This window comes from Typopeltis vanoorti, chromosome 16 (genome assembly GCF_054136105.1).
Source record: "Typopeltis vanoorti isolate ZY-2024b chromosome 16, IOZ_Tvanoo_1.0, whole genome shotgun sequence".
NCBI lineage: Eukaryota > Metazoa > Arthropoda > Arachnida > Uropygi > Thelyphonidae > Typopeltis > Typopeltis vanoorti.
In genome coordinates, this window is record NC_143564.1 from 25846451 (window position 1) to 25863780 (window position 17330).

At 36.0% G+C, this 17330-nt stretch overlaps 1 protein-coding gene across 1 annotated transcript in view; it reads right to left on the reverse strand.

The window, feature by feature from the left end:
* Dhc98D (Dynein heavy chain at 89D) overlaps positions 1–17330 on the reverse strand; it is a 1285966-nt gene that overhangs the window by 1137330 nt on the left and 131306 nt on the right. Inside the window, exon 8 of the mRNA XM_090406627.1 lies at positions 3383–3513. Coding sequence (XP_090262753.1) covers positions 3383–3513 — 131 coding nt within the window. The remainder of the gene's footprint in view (positions 1–3382; positions 3514–17330) is intronic.

Consider the following 17330-nt stretch of genomic DNA (forward strand, 5'->3'; position numbering starts at 1 on the left):
AATGAAATGAACTCAGGCAAGCACAAGATTCAAATTAAATAAAAACATTTAATACACTATTACATGAATTTACATTAATCTAAGAAGATCTAAACATAACTAAAATGATCATGAAATAAAGAAGTTCTTATTAATAGAATTAGCAGAAATCTATATGTTAAATTCTTAACATATAGATTTCTGCCCTTCTTAGAGTTATAAGCTTCTAAGCACAACTTTTAGACAAAGGTTATCTATTCAATATATTTCAATTGTCGACTCTGCTTAGCCAGGTTATACAAAACACATATCGCTAAATACACACCAAGAAATTCTAAAGTCCTATCAATCTATTACAGTAATTCTTGGTAAGTTAGTTTCTAACTTATATCACGTTCTCTTGGAACAAGCTTCAAGATATCACACGTTCAAACTTGAAGTGTCATTAAGGCAATACACTTCTTCTTTATTGTAATTACAATCACAAAGACATAGAAAGGATTTCCTTACCGGGACGGGTGATATACTTTGCCTATTATCAAGTGTTCTGGAAAACACTTCCTTGCTTCTCAATAGCTTTCTCTCTTAGGTACTTTAGTTCAATAGGATCCAGATTCACTGTAATGATCTTGTTGGCTCGGGAATATATGCCTGCTTTGCTCAAAAATGAATATCCTTCAGGTTTCCTTGGCAATCCCTATCATACCTCTCGTCTTTCACATTTATAAGATGAGGGAATAAGAATCAGGATATAAATAAGAGCCTGCAAAAGAGTAAGAGAGAAACAGAGAGCTCCCTTGTCTTTTCAACCCCGGTTCTAATCTTCGCGCCTCTCTCTTCTCATTATTTAACAGCGCATGTCTCCTCCTTCCTTCTTCGTGCCAAAATTCGCTTCATGGAAGTTCATTAGCTCGGCATAGTAACTAGCACCAAAATGTGCGCTAGCGGATAACTTCGTAATTTCATACAGCACTTAATTTCTGTTATACTAGCTATGTCTTTGGCAATGGTTTGCACAAATGGATTAAGTTTCGAGTTTCCGTGCACAGTTTACATAGGATATATATACTCTACAAAGAATTAGTACAGGATAAATAACTAATAGCTATTAGAACATATAATTATTTTATAATTATGGAATATACATCAGTAAGTAAATAATTTGCTATTTATCTGATGAGAAATTTGGCTCAGGGAATGGGAGACTATGTTAAATCCTGAATGAAACACTATTATATTATAATTCCTTTCATTCAGAATTTAACACTACTTTCTGTTTTTTGTCTATCAGCCACTCTATTGTCCATATCACCAGTGTTGGATCCTACTTCTTCTCAATCTATACTTTGGATTCGACATGATTACTATTATGATGTTCTTAACTAATTGATAAGTTGTAAGTTGATTTCTAATTCAAATATAAAGAAAATTTATATTTAAAGACTGCGCCACTTTATATCTGAATTAGTTCAAGAATTGAAAATAAACCAACTCTCAACTACCCTTCCTTTATATGTTGTTATTATATATACTGGCCGAGAATATTTAACTTACTTAATTTACCCGCTTTGGTTCGAATATTTTATGAATGGTGCAGTAAAAGAGATTCAGGCAAAATACATTTTTTGATTAACAAAAACAAACATTTAATTTTAGAATCACAAATTTTACACTTAAATTCAAATCAGTTATTCAAATAAGATATCACAAACATTTTAACTTCTCTGATAAATTCAATCATACAAACTCAGACCATGGTAAATCTGTCATCTCTATAATACAGTCTTCTTACAGTTCCTTAGTTCCAAATACGACAAAAATTGCAGTAACACCTCTTCACAAACAAACACTTTTAATTTTACACTTCAGCTAATTTTCCATAATAGTTACTGTTAGTATAAGGAAATTCTAGGATGAAACTCACACACTTCTCTGTATAGAAATATTAAGGGTTGGAATAATCTTACCGATAATCTTCTTTCTTCAAAAACTTACACACAAACATTTTTTTATAACTGTAAACACTTTAAGCAGTATACGGCACTCATTAAAATAAATCTTCTAAGCAATAACTGAATTAATCATCGGTCACAATACACATAAACAAGCATTCTTGCTTGAACTACTACTGATCACTCATTAATTAAGGCAATACACAATAATTCTTTAACTTGAGATTTTATATGCACAGTTGTTCATTCCTCCTGCATTCAAATAATTCTTTAGGCCCTATAATTCTAAACACAGCTAACGATAAACTTCAACTTTACAGCCTCTATTATTCTTTAGTAACTTCGTGCTTTGCTTCAAGGTTCCATATGTCCTTGAAAGGTCGGCGCTGAAATTAAATCTCAACTCAAGTATCACTAGTCTATTTAATAGTCTCTCAGTTGTTTTCTGTAGGTATAATTGTTATTCTAAAACTTATTAGCTAACTGCTTCTTGACTAGTAGACTTAAATTAGCTGCTTGAGTAACTCGCCGACTCGCTATTATTACACTCTGATTCCCGAATGCCCAAAGCTCCGATCCCAACCCAATGCCAATCCTCTCTCTGTTTCCTCTCTATCTTTATTTTCAGCGTTCCTCCTTTATATATGCGTTCTTCCCACCTAAATTGTTCTCGTGATTTCTTTGACTAAAACTCTTTTCAATAATTTTCAACATTCTCTTCATGTGCTGTTCCAAACTTGTGCTCGTTCACTTACATACATCTTCATGACAACAAAACAAAACATAATAAAATTGAGCTAATGCATAACATTAAACTTCTACAAATAGGAATAGAGAATATTTACATTTCAATTAATGCACAGTTAAATTATCAAATACAAATTCTTATAACATTAACATAGTAATAAATAAAATAGCTTAATAATATTTAATACAGTCTTTTCATTATTAATACATATATCTTTGATTAAATAATTAAATATTAGACAAAATTAAAGGTAGTTATATGAATATTAAATTATAAATAAGTAACTCACATTAAATATATTTACAAGTCTAGCCTTTGTGATGGAAGATCATGTTGGATTCTGAACCAAATAATAATTACTTAAATCTCTATATATTCAGAATCCAATACCAGCTATATCCATCTCCACTTATTGCAATTTACATATAGTATCCTGGTGACAGTCTTTGAAAAATCCAGCAATATTATGGTCTAATAACCTTTTCCTTAAACTCAAATTCCATTTAATTACAGAAAGTGAATAAATTACTATCTTCTATAGAGTACATTAATCTAAGAAGGACAAAATTTCACTGAACATTAAATGTGAATCTATCAGTACAAAGAATAAAAGGTGATCTTTAGTAGAGCAGACAAATAAAAAATTAAAATAGCTTCTCAAGCACTGAATGTACAGGTGTTAAAAATTAAACTGACATCTAACCTGTAATGCTACATTTAATGCCAGCTCTGGAATTTTAAAACCAAGTCGTTCTAAATGTCTAGCCTCTTCTATAATTTCTTGAAGGAGAGCAGGAAAGTTGACAGCATAGTGAATACCTTTAAAAAGATGCTCTGAAAACATACAAATTAAAGCTATAATAAAATATGAAAAGCTGATAAACCAATTACACTAAAGAGATTTTACATTAAAATATGGTATTGCAAAACCATATTTTTAATTAAAACATGAAGTTTCTATTAAGGTATGTCACTTTATGAAATTACATTAAAGACACCAAGAAATTATATACTTGGTTTTAATCCTTTTCCCAAGGAAGCAAAACAATGTTTTGCATGTGAAATATATTCAGGTCTGAGCTACTTATATACAGAGGCTAATGACTTCATATCACATGCCTTAGTATGTATCACATAATGCAAAGCATCTACCTCCCTTTTGGAAGCGTATAATGCTATGCATAATGGGAAGAGCCACTACTCAGACCAATTTCGACCTTTATTGATGTCTCGTCAGTGGGAGTCAGACCCGGGAGAAATACCACGGTCCTTATAGTCCTTATAAGGACTGGCTTAAAGGGGCGAAGCAAGAAATGCTTTTCATCTTCCCCATTATCTGTATAGGACAGTGTAGGGATAAGGTGTTATTGAGCTATTAAAGCTCTGATCATGGCAGGAGAGGTAACAGCAATAGTCGAGCTTCATTGGCTACAGCATTGCCATTCATTACCCTCCAAGGGTATTAATCACCGCATCTCACAGTCGATTCATCGACCCACCTTTTCCCGCAAACCTCAAAGTAATGCAGAAATCATATATATCCCATATACAAATAGCCTAAAGGTGCTCGATCTTATTAATAAAAATCTCTGGATGAGAGAAAAATGTAGAAAGTTTTTTACCTTGGGTTTATAATACATTGAAGAGATACCATGAAATTATATACTTAGTTTTAATCCTTTTCCCAAGAAAGCAAAACAGTGTTTTGCACGTGAAATATATTCACGTCTGAGCTACTTGTGAGATTAGTTTTACTTTATTATATCACCATAATTAATTTAATAGCATTTAAAAATTACAACCGCAATTACAAACATAATATTTAACTTTGTATTTAATAAAAATCTCTGGATGAGAGAAAAATGTAGAAAGAAATGAGAGAAAAAAATCTGTTGTGAGACAAGGATGTTGTAAAAATAATCATAATTAAAATTCTAAATATTTTTATGAATTGTTATGTTAAAATGTTTATTAGTTTTAGTTTCATAACACGCATTGTCGGCACTTGCGATGTGCCCGTTATTGAAATTGTTTTGTCAAAAATAATATGTAAAGAAGTTAAAAATTTATGTACTTACTGGATTTGATATTTGTATTACTTACAAGAATTTTATTGTAATTTAAAATTATCAAAAGTTGTGTTTTATGAAGACATTCTCTTGTTGCTAACGGAGACAACGTGCCAGCCATTACACCTAGTTTCTTGCTTGTCATTTTCAAGGAGTGCACATGCTCGCCGAGAAGTTTGATGTGTGATTGACAGCTGACATGTTCGGTATCTGAGTAACGGCTGTAAACAAGACAGTGTTCGGAAGGAATTTAGAACACAGGCCGGCAGATATTTAGATTCAGAGGAACTTGAGTTTTTTTTTTATGTGACAGTCGGAGGAAAATTAATAGTATATTTCGAAAAAAGGAATTGTGTAACTATTAAGTTTTAATGTGGAATAAGTATGTGGATAAATAAAAGAAAATATTGCTATATGCATTTTAAATGGAATATTGGATGAAATGCTAATTGAAAGATTTATAGTAGATTCCGAAAAGGGAATCGTAGAACTGTAAGTTTTTTTTAATTGGAAGAGTTAAGACTGTCAATAAGCATTTAGTGAATAAAAGAAGAATTTGCTATTTACGTTCTAAAGGAATGTTCGAGAAAACTTTGATTAGGAAGTTTCATCTGTATTAAGGATGCCGGATCTGACTATTATTTCTACTGGAAAAGAGACAGAATTAAGTCAGGAAAAATTAATGTGTACTATATGAGTGATGAAAAAGGATCCTGTGAAAATGAAGAATAGAGTCATATATCTTTGGAAAAGGGCCTTGACAGAGAGAGAAACTGGCTATGAACATTTTGTCATTTTGAAAACAAGGTGTTTAGTCTTAAGTGTAAGTTTATTTTAAAAAGGCCTTGGATCCAATTAAATTTGTAGTTAATTATGTAAAGTTATTTGAAGTGTATATATATTGTTTTTGTTTTATTAAATGTGTTTATTTTGTATTTTGGTCTTGAGTCAGTGATTATTTGGATTCTGAAAGAAAGAGTTAAGATCATTGCACCAATTGGAGTGAACCCTTGTGCATATGATAACATATAGGTACACTCGGAATTAAAAAAATAATTGTTAGAAACAGAGATTATCTCTATGGTAGGATTAAATATTAAGATAATATCTGTGAATATCCTCTATATAAAAATCCACCAATTATTAACAATGTACATTATTCCCTCTGTTATTCATTATCTATATGGATCACATTATGAAGGAAAGTGGTATTAAACCTGTTATCGAAATTGGAGATGTTAATGTCAGCTCTTTGCTTTATGCAGACGATGTTATACTTCTAAATAAATTCACTACAAGTCTACAAGATTCCCTGACTAAACTGAATAACTGTTGTAATAGATATGGTATGAAGGTGAGCAATAACAAGAAAAGACAATGAAAATAAGCAGAATCACTGAAAATGTCAACTGCATTGTGAATGGAGAAGCTGTGGAACAAGTAAACATTTCAGCTACTCAGGCACGATTTTTAGTGAAGATGGTAAATTAAATATAGAAATAGACAACAGAATCAATAAAGCTTTTATGATAGGAAGTCAATTGAATAAATTCATATGGAATAAGAGAGAAATTAGTTGAAACACTAAATTAGCTCAGTTTGAACACTATACAAGATAGTGTTCAAACCAGTTTTAACTTATGGATCTGAGAGCTGGGTCAGAAATAAAACACTTGACCAAAGACTAGAGACTGCAGATATGAGAGTCTTGAGAAAGATTAGGAGCACGAACAGATGGCATTAATGGCAATATCATAATAAAAACTAGGATATTAGGAAAGAACTTGACATTGTCAGCATCCAGGAATGTGTTAGCAGAGCTAATCTCAGTGATATGGTCACTTAAACAGAATGGGTGAGGAAAGATTAGCAAAACAAGTATTCTCTGCCAGGTTGGCAGGAAAAAGACCCAGAGGAAGAATAAGATATAGGTGGATTGATATGGTAAAAAGTGCCTTAGATGATAGAAATATAACATTTGATAATGTTTGATAATGATAATGTTTGATAGTGATTTGATAACTTGACAAGTAACAGACTGATTTGGATGAAAATTGTAGATAGGAAATTAGTAATGATGTAAATTTTTCATGTAGTACTATCATATCCTGTACACCCCTTGAGGGTACATGGCAGGAATTCGATGATGATGATGATGATGATGTAGGAATTGTGGGAGTTAACACTACAGTTCAGATAAAAATGTGCTCCATCACTCCACAAGATCTTCCACGACCATGCATCATCCCTCCATTAGAACTTAAGAACATCATGGCAAACTGCAGTTGAGTTTCAGCATCACCACCTCACATTTGATGCAGGATTTTCTACACAGTTGAGTAGGGCATATCCAGTTGCCTTGATATTGTCCAAGCACTGCTGGACCCTTGTGCATTATTCATTCCGTGTTCCATGATGGTAGTCGCAAATGCATCAACTTGTCTAGGAATAATCCATTTGTGTCCTCTTCCTGACCTCGCTGATAAAGATCTACTATTTTGAAATTGTAAAATCATTTTTCTAAGATTTTTTATTATCACTGGACCTTTTCTCCTATCCTTCAAATGTCAAAATTCTCAAAGCACAGCATTAGCATGACCGCATTGTTGATAGTAAAATTTGACTAGCAATGCATGTTCTGGTAAGGGGAGATCCATTGCACTTCAGTCTTATCAAAATGATGCAAATCCATTTCAGTCTTCCTTATATCCACCAACTCTTCAGTAGACACAGTGAGATTATGCAAGTACCATGCAATTCTAGTGTTATTTGTCTGCTGGTGGAAAAATTTTGTACTTTTCATTTTTGTTTTTTTCCATAAATGAAAATTCCATATTCCAAAGTGTACTTACACCAAGTTTGGTAGAATTTCGTCCAATACATTTTTTGCTACAGGGTTCTGAACACCTCCTCTTTACATATGGCCACCATGTATATGTATTATATTTGAATATCATCTCATTATATAAAACTAGAAATGAGATGATATTCAAATATAATACACAAATATTTGTATATTATATTACACAAATATTTGTATATTATTTGTACAAATTCAAATATAATACAGCTCCACACAAATTTAAGTTGCATTGTGTAAAATGGGTAAGCCAGTTAACTGGAAGGAACACTTTATGTTAGATAGAATGAATGCAAAGTACTGAGGACTTTGTCCATTTCTCATGATAGTAAGGTATATCCTATTTCTAGATAGTCAACTGGATGCAAAATGAACCAGAAATGTGGGACTATGCTAAACAAACTACATTCTATATTTGAACTTCACTATATTCTATGTTGAAGTAAGTATGCATAGATAAATATAGGATCATTCTGTGGCTTATACTGCTATAAAAACCTAACAAATATTTTTCTTCTTCTTCTTTTTCATGTGTCTTTTTTCATTTATTTGGGGTCAGCCTTTTACACGATGCGCTTTTTTTTTTTTACACGCACTCCCAACCGACTTGCTGTAGAGCTTGACATTAGGGGGGGGGGGGGAGTATTTGTGTCAGGGCCAGTTTGCCTGTTCTGAAGGATGAAAAACCCAAGTTTCTAAGAGAAAAACCTTCCACCTCCATATGAGACTGGCAAACTTTAGTCAAAAGAAACCAGATAAGGTTCCTCATGTCATAACAGGAATTGAACCCAGGTCTTTCTGACCAGACTTTTCTATACCGACTGAGCTACAGAGGCTCTAAAGCTAATAAATGTGCTCCTAAGAATTAACTGCATTTGTCTGTATATGATCAACTGCACATGAAGAAAAACTTTGAGACTGAAAATTATGTATTAAAAGGATTACATATCAGTGGTCTATCAATTCCAATTATTGTTAAACAAATATGTCACTCAAAATTAATTACAGCTATGTTATCACCTGACAGAAATGTGGAGATGCCACCTCAGCTAAGATTTTCTATTCATATCTTATATCAAGAGACCAAACATCTACACAGGTTCAGGTTAGTAGAATAACTATGTATAGAATAGAACAGTATCAGTTTCTGCAACTGGGCAGCTGCACAAAGCCAAATATCAAACATGATTAACAAGACAACTTATATATATATGTGTAAATGTAAGCACAGTAGATACCTGGAGAAAAGTCCCGATATATGAATGCATTATCATTCCAAATATGAAATTTGGTAATGGAAGTGTAAATTATCTGCAGCTATTTCTCCTGGTATAGACTTAGATCTTTGGTTGTGGTACCATGAAGGAAGAAAGCCAAGAGATATACAACCATTTTGGCTAATGCAATTCTTCCCATCTTGTAGTACTATATTATATCTTGAAACATTATAAAGGCATGTCATGAAGGAAGGGCCCATTTAAATTATATAAGATATAAGTATTTAAATACTTATATCTTTCCTTAAACGCATTTAATGAAGACACATTACCTAATGGTGGTCCATTCCATACACTTACCAACTAGCCAGCATGGTTGACCGAGTGGTCAGCATATCCACTCTCCAGTCAAAAGGCTGCGGGTTCGAATCCTGCCGTGGGCATGGATCATCTGTGAAAGTAGTCTGTGATCGTAGTGGGCAGTAGATAGCATTGGTGTAGTTGTGGTTCATTGTAGTTGGTGAATTAGTGGTGGAGACAGAGAGCTGTAGAGTAGGTGCCCTCCCTCGATGAGTCTATTGACTCCCTGGGGGTGTCATATAATAATAATAATTACAAGAGGAACCTGGACTTAGCATGATTTTAACAATAAGCATGTCCATGGATGACATTGAGTTCTGCTTCCATTTTCATATGCTGCATAAATCTCACCTGTGTCTATTATGTAAACATACAAGTTACTATGACAGAAATATATAAGAATAGATATGATAGAAACATACAAGCTACTATGAAATCTCCTCTCCTCCATCTATTCCTCAAACTGTGAGTACTACATTTCCTCCAACTGTCCTCATATGCCCAAATGGCTGGGCCATAGGCCAGTTATCATTTTGGTTACTCACTGGTGAATCTTTTCAATTGAGGGAGAAATCTCTTTCGAACACAGATAACCACATTTGTGCACAGTTATCTAGATATGGTCTAATTAAAACCTTATAAAGTAGAAAAATAACTTAGTCCTACCAGTTAGTGTTCTCTTTAACAGTGCTCATATCTGATGAGATAACTTAACCACCTTAGAAATATAATACCTAAACTTTAATTCACTTTTTTTGCAATAACATTAGGTCTCTAGCTTCAGTGACTACTTCCACAAATTTCCATTAATACAGTACTCTATGTCTTCTGTGTAAAATGCATGACCTAATGCACTGAAACACTAAACTAACATTAAATGTCATTTGTCCGTATAGCCAATCTGTTTAAATCATTCTGCAGGAATTCTGTATTAGCTACAATATCATGCTCAAGACCCTCCCAGTATCATTAATATACAGCTGTTCAACAATAATGTTCCTCAAGGGATCACTTTAGTGAGTATGGGCATAGCAAACCCGAGGTACCTGATGCTGGACCATGCCTTACTTCATGTAATATACATCTGTTATATTATCTGTAGACTGGTCCCTCCCTTTTTTTTTCTTTCCTTCTTTCTTTTCTTCTTCCTACCTTCCCCGCAATGCTATTAGCGTATTCGAGGGCTAGGGGTGAATCTTTCCTATTTTGCTATTTCATCTTATGTGGAAAGGGCCTCTGCAACCCTACCACTTTCTTCTTGCAGACTTCACTCCAAAATGCTACTATGATTGTGCCTAATAATGCATCTCATGCTGCATCGGCTGTCGCACAGAATAGTCAGATCTGCGTTCAGGGCTTAGGCAGAGGGTCCTGTTCAAGAAGTATATTACAGTCTCCATCAAAAGTCAGTGATACCATGAATGAGCAATACAGAATGTATAAGATTAATCTTAGAAAGGAATTTTACATAGGTACATGGAATGTCCGGGGTTTACAGTTGGGTACTCTTGAGATTGTCAGTAAAGAGATGGATAGATATAAAATTAACATCTTGGGAATTACAGAGACCAGATGGAATGGAGAAAGTCACTTCAAAAGACAGGATGGTAAGCTAGTTATTTACTCAGGTGGTGACTCAAAACATCATGGGGTAGCTGTGATACTGAAGACAACTCAGGCAAGAAGCCTTCTTGGTTATAACCCCATTAATGATAGGATATTCTCCATTAGACTTAAGGCTCAGCATACCAATGTAGCAGTTGTGGTAGTTTATGCACCCCGCATGGATAGGCCTGAAGAAGAGAGTGAAGAATTCTATGAAAACTTACAAACTGTTTTGGACTGCCTACCAAGGAGAGACATACTGTACATCTTAGGAGACTTAAATGCAAAAGTGGGAAAGAGTATGAGAGTCAGGCCGGAGTGTGGCATGCTTGGTCTGGGTGAACGTAACACCCATGGTGAAAGACTGTTGGAATTTGCTCGTGCTAACAGATTAGTTATTACCAATACCTGCTTCCAGAAACATCCACGATGGACCTATACTTAGACATCCAACATTGATAGGTCAAGGCACCAGATTGATTACATCCTGGCTCTCCAGCTGTGGAAGACAAGCATCTCTGATGTGCATACTTGTCCTGGAGCAGATTGTGGTACAGACCATCAGCTGGTAAGAGCCAAAGTAAGACTTAGACTTCGAAAACTTCCAGGTCAGGCACATTCCACTAGATTGGATGTTAGAGTAATTCCTAGTGGATTCACAAAAGCAACATCAACTCGGCTGGATGATTTTTTAGAGACCAATGAGGAGAACTCACCAGAAATGCTTTGGGAAGGAGTCAAGATGATAATACAGGATACAGCAAAGACGTATCTCAGCCCAATAAGAAAACCAAGAGACCCATGAATATCAGATTCAACATGAGAACTAATCAAAAGAAGGCGGTTGGAAAAACAAAGAGACACAGGGACCGAAGAATACAAGAGATTACACAGAGAAATCAGAAGAGCCATCAAGCAGGATAAGGAAAAGTTCTATACTAATAAATGTGAAGAAATAGCGTTCCAGATGAGAAGGCATAATTATAAAAGGATATTTTATTTAGTTCGTGACTTAAAGCACAAGTTCATGCCTAAATTGAATGTCATCAAAGACAGGAATGGATCATTACTAACAGAAGAGTTGGAAATCAAAAACAGATGGAAAGAATACTGTGAGGAACTGTACAGCAGAGTGGATAAAGAAAATGTGGAGTCCTCCCACCAAGAAAATTTTGATTTGGAACCTCCTCCACTTAGGCATGAAGTTGAAAGAGCAGTTAAGCAGCTCCACAGCAATAAGGCCCCAGGTGCAGATGAAATCCCAGCAGAGTTAATAAGGCCACAGGGGATGGAGGGATAAGAGTGTTTCATAGATTGATTACAAGGATATGGGAGACAGGATCATGGCCTAGAGACTGGAAGAAGTCAGTTTTCATACCACTACACAAGAAAGGTGATATGAAGGCATGCAAGAATTATAGAACTATTAGTTTGATATCTCATGCAAGCAAAATTTTATTAAAGATCATGCTAAATAGGACTGAGGCCAAAGTTGAGGCAGAGATGCCCGAGAAACAAACAGGTTTTAGGAAAGGTAGAGGCACCAGAGATCAGATCCTTTGCCTTAGACAGATCATAGAAAAATATAAAGAATTCAGACTCCCTCTCGTAATGCGTTTCTTAGACTACTCTAAAGCTTTTAACTGTGTTGAGCATGTGAAACTGTGGGAAGTAATGAAAAGAATGGGTTTTCCTCAACACACTATCAGGTTGATAGCCAACTTGTATAAGGAGCAAGAAGCCATAGTAAGAACAGGTGTTGGATTGACTGACTGGCTTCAAGTTGGAAAAGGAGTTAGACAAAGGATGTTTACTTTCTCCTCACTTGTTTAGTATATATGCAGAGCACATCATGCATGAAGCATTGGATGAGCTCAGGACAGGAATTACGATAGGAGGTAGATTGATCAGTAATCTGAGGTACGCTGATGATACAGTACTACTTTGTAATGACATGGAAGAACTAGGACTAATTCTTGACAAAGTTAACAAGATCAGTAATAACAGAGGACTTCAACTCAATTCTAGCAATACAAAGATTATGGTTCTCAAAGGAAAAACAAACAGAGAAGCTCTTGAGAAACAAATGTATCTTAATGGAGAAAGAATTGAGGAAGTCAGCAAGTCTGAGTACCTGGGATCCATTATTAATGTGAAAAATTGCTGTTCAGAAGATGTCAGAAAAAGGTTAGGAATGGCTAAAACAACAGTCAGAGACCTGTCTAAAATCTGGAAGGATGGATCTATCTCCATGGGAACAAAGTTGAGGATTTTAGATGCAGTTGCTTTTCCAACAGCGACTTATGGATGCGAGACTTGCAACCTAAAGAAGTCAGATAAGAAACGGATATCTGCTTTTGAGATGTGGTGTTACAGAAGGCTGTTGAGGATATCATACACTGAAAGGCGTACAAATGAATAGGTGTTAGAAAAGATTAGTAAAACTTTAAGGCTCCTTAAGGATATTGACAGAAGAAAGTTAAAATATTTTGGACACATAGAAAGGATGGAAGTAGGACTTCTCAGAACAGTAATAGAAGGTAAAGTTCCTGGAAAAAGAGGCAGGGGTAGACCATCCATGAGATGGATGGATGGCGTGTGTGGAGTGACTGATCTTCAGAGAGTTGAGGCTGCCAGAAGGGCAAACAACAGGAGTACATGGCGAGGCCTAGTGTGGAACATCATCGAGCATCGGAGTGACCATACAGCATCATCACTGTCTCATCAGTGACCACAGATGAGACAACAATAATGGTCCAAGTACAGAAACACAATCCTGAGTACAATGCTTATCATTATTCTCATTGACTCAGCATCCCAGTGGTGCACCCAGAGGGGGGGAAGGGGCCCGGGCACCCCCCAAAGAAAAGGAAAAAACACTAGAAAAATTTCCAAAAATCTTTTCCTAATTAAAATTCATTTTTTTTTATTTATGTTGTGTGCTACTTATGAATTAACGATCACTGCAGATGCTCAGTTATAGGTCGTATGCGATGTGTAGTGTGTATTCGCAAAACGTCTGCTCAACTCGCCCCACCCCCAAAGGTTAAATCTGAGCGCTCGGCCGCCTCCAAGATTAAATCTCGAGTGCGCCACTGCAGCATCCAATATATCACTTCCAAGAAGACATTATTTTTATTATAAAGGCACCTCCAAGGAGTATAAGGACTCATGAAAGAAGGCACATTTTCACACGCATACTTAAATACCTATTACATCTTTCTTTGTACACATTTACCGAAGATATGCTCACATTTCCTAATGTTAATCAATTACATACACTTATCAGACATTAGAAGAGAAACCTAATACCTGTCAGCCAGCCACTCTCTCTCCAATCAGTGTCAGAAATTTATTCTGAAAACCCATCCTTTTGAGTATCATGGTAAATCTATTGCCCTTATCCAACTATGCTTTCATGTTCTACATGAGCAGAGCAGATTTCTAAAACAAGACCTACCTTTAACAAAACCATGTTGATTTTTATAGAGGATCCCACAAGCGTCTACCCACCTTTGGATGCAATTCCTAACCAACCTCTCAATACCTTCATGGTCACACCAGAGTTACTAACTAGTCTATAATTTGCTGCATGAGTCTTAGTTCAACCTTGTATAATGGAATTATCCTGGTCCCCTTCCACTCATTAGGAATCTTGCATAAGCTGAGACTCAAGTTAAAACCAAGTCAAAGACACTGCTAACTATTTTCTCCATTCCTTATCATATCAATCTGATCTAGTCCAAACTACTATATTTGAGTGAAGTGCCTGTAACAGATCTAATGTTTCTAACTCATCTACCTCTATTCTTTCACTGCTTCCACCAGCATCTAGAGAACTAGTGGGTCTGCCTAAACTATAACTTAATAGTTAATACTTAATATATCAAAGTTATCATTTAATAAGTTGGCTCTTTTTTGTGTGTCTGAAAGTTTTCGATCATCTACATTCACTAAGGTTGTTTCTTGCGGTCATTCTTTCTTTTACCTGACAGCAGAATTGGATAAAGAAAATGGCTGCATCATGATACTGTCGAATGCAAAGGAATTTGAGAATATCACATCGAAAATTATTACGTAAGTTGGAGCAAATGGAAATGGATATGTAGCTGGTGGCATGGATGGGGTGTGGCTGATAGACAAACATCAGAGGGTGATGTATGGGGGAGTAGAATCAAGGCATATGAGGGTGACTAGGGAAGTGTCACCAGGGCTCTGTACTATGACACTACTCCTTAATTTGTATATTAATGATATAGCAGAGGATTCGAAGGAGAAGATTAAGTTGTTTGTTGATGATGCAAAACTAGGGAGGACAATAGCTGATAAAGGTGATGTAGATATCTTAAGAGATGATTTAAATAAATTGGCAGTGTGAGCAAAGGACAATGGTTGTCAATTCAATGTTGTAAAATGTAAGGTAATGCACTTCAGGATGAAAAAGATTACACACTTCATATCATATTGATGGTACCAGTTTACGGGAAATGGATGAGATGAGAGATCTGGGGATAATGGTGGAAAGAGATCTGAAATTCATAGGACATTTTGTAAGAGTAAGCAAAATAGCTCAGCGGATTACTTTAATGCCAAAGATTACACTGACAAGTAAAGATAGGGAGGTTATTATTCCTCTTTATAAGGCTACGATTCGGCCATGTACTGGCTACTGCATACAGATTTGGTCACCTGTGTATTTTGGGGATCAAGAGGTGGTAGGGAAGATTCAGAGATGAGTGACCAACCTGGTGACAGATCTGTGGAATATTCCCTGTGAGGATAGATTGAGGGTGTGTGGGCTGCAGAGTTTAGCTAAGAGGTGGAGGAGAGAGGACGTGATAGAAACATAAGTTACAAAAGAGACACTATAAGATTTATTCAGAAGAAATTTTTCGATACATGGTCCCTCTCCCTATCTCCCCCTTACATGGTGTAAGGAGGAAAACAAGAGGTCACACTCGGAATCTGTCTTGGAGAGTGGAATGGATTGCCAGAGGTGGTTGTGAGTGCCCCAACTGTGAATAGGTTTAAGAAGATGTATGATAGCTATTGTGTTAATGGATAACAGTGAGTCTCTCTCCTGCAATGAGTCTTTTGGTTCCATGGAGTGTCCATATAAATAATAATCTGTCTGTGAAGTTTACAGTCCACTTGATGATCCTGGTTTATAGCAGCACTCAAATGTGTATTCTGTCTTGTAAATTTATGTTTTATAAGAGTTTCAAATCAATATCCTGTATTACTCGTACTACTACCACCACTAGAGATTGCTACTCTGGTTGAATTCCTCAGTAATTAGCACTCCTCTGCACTTCTTATCTTGTCTTGTCTGTCTTTCCTGAAAAAACTGAATCCATCACATTCTATTACATAACAATATTGTTAGCTGTCTCTCAAATGCCTATAAATTTTGATTTCCCTAGATCTATGGCTACCAAGAACTCCTTGCCTTTACACATAACAACCTACCACTAGGCTGATGAGTTAAATTTTGAACCTGGTCCCTCTCTCTATTTCCATAATTAACACTTTTCTGTTGCAAAAAAAAAAATTACTTCTGCATTTCCTGGGTCATATTCCTAATAAGCTATCATTAGGATAACTGTCTAATTTTAACTAGTTCAGGCTGATTAGTCTAAGACTGCAGACTGATCTTCTCCCCTTCTTTCTTTGCTTCTTTCTTCTCTTCTTGATCTTTATCCCCAATGCTATTAGAGTATTTGAGAGCCAGGAGTGAATCTTTCCTATCTTCATCTCACCTATTACAGCCACTGAAGGGGGCTAGCTAGTCCCAATAGGTGCCATCCCAAGCCGGGATAAATGGCGAGGGTTGACGTCAGGAAGGGCATCCAGTCATAAAACTTCACTGCCAGCTCTACCTATGATCAAATGAGTTGAAAAGAAAGTGATACAAGGGCTAGGGCATACCCCTTAAGCGACATGCAGCCACATCACCCTACAGCTGCGAGAAGTGTACGAGGGCTACCGCATCAAGGGCGAATGCAGCAAAAGAAGTGAGCAGCCCAGCAAGTGGAGAGAATGTTGCGAGTGGGAACGTTGAATGTTGGTAGCATGACTGGAAGGGGAAGAGAGGTGGCAGACATGATGAGGAAGAGAAAGTTGGTCATTTTATGCGTGCAGGAGACTAGGTGGAAGGGGAAAAGGCAAAGGATCTAGGAGACGGGTATAAATTGTTCTACTCTGGAGCAAATAAAGAGGGAAGAAATGGTGTTGGAATTGTGGTGTGTGTGTGGCAGAATGAAGGGCAAAGTACTGGAAGTGAGTAGGAGGAACGACAGGTTCATGCGAATGAAACTGGGTCTAGTAGAAGAGCAACTGCTCATCTTATGTGTATACGCCCTACAAGTTGGCTGTACAACAGAAGAGAAAGATGAATTCTGGAATGTGCTAGATGATGAAATGAGGGAACTGGAAGAAAACAAGATGGTGATTATCAGAGGAGATTTGAACGGATGCATAGGGAGACAGAATAGGGACTGTGAAAGGGTGCATGGTAGCCATGGAGTGTAAATGATGAAC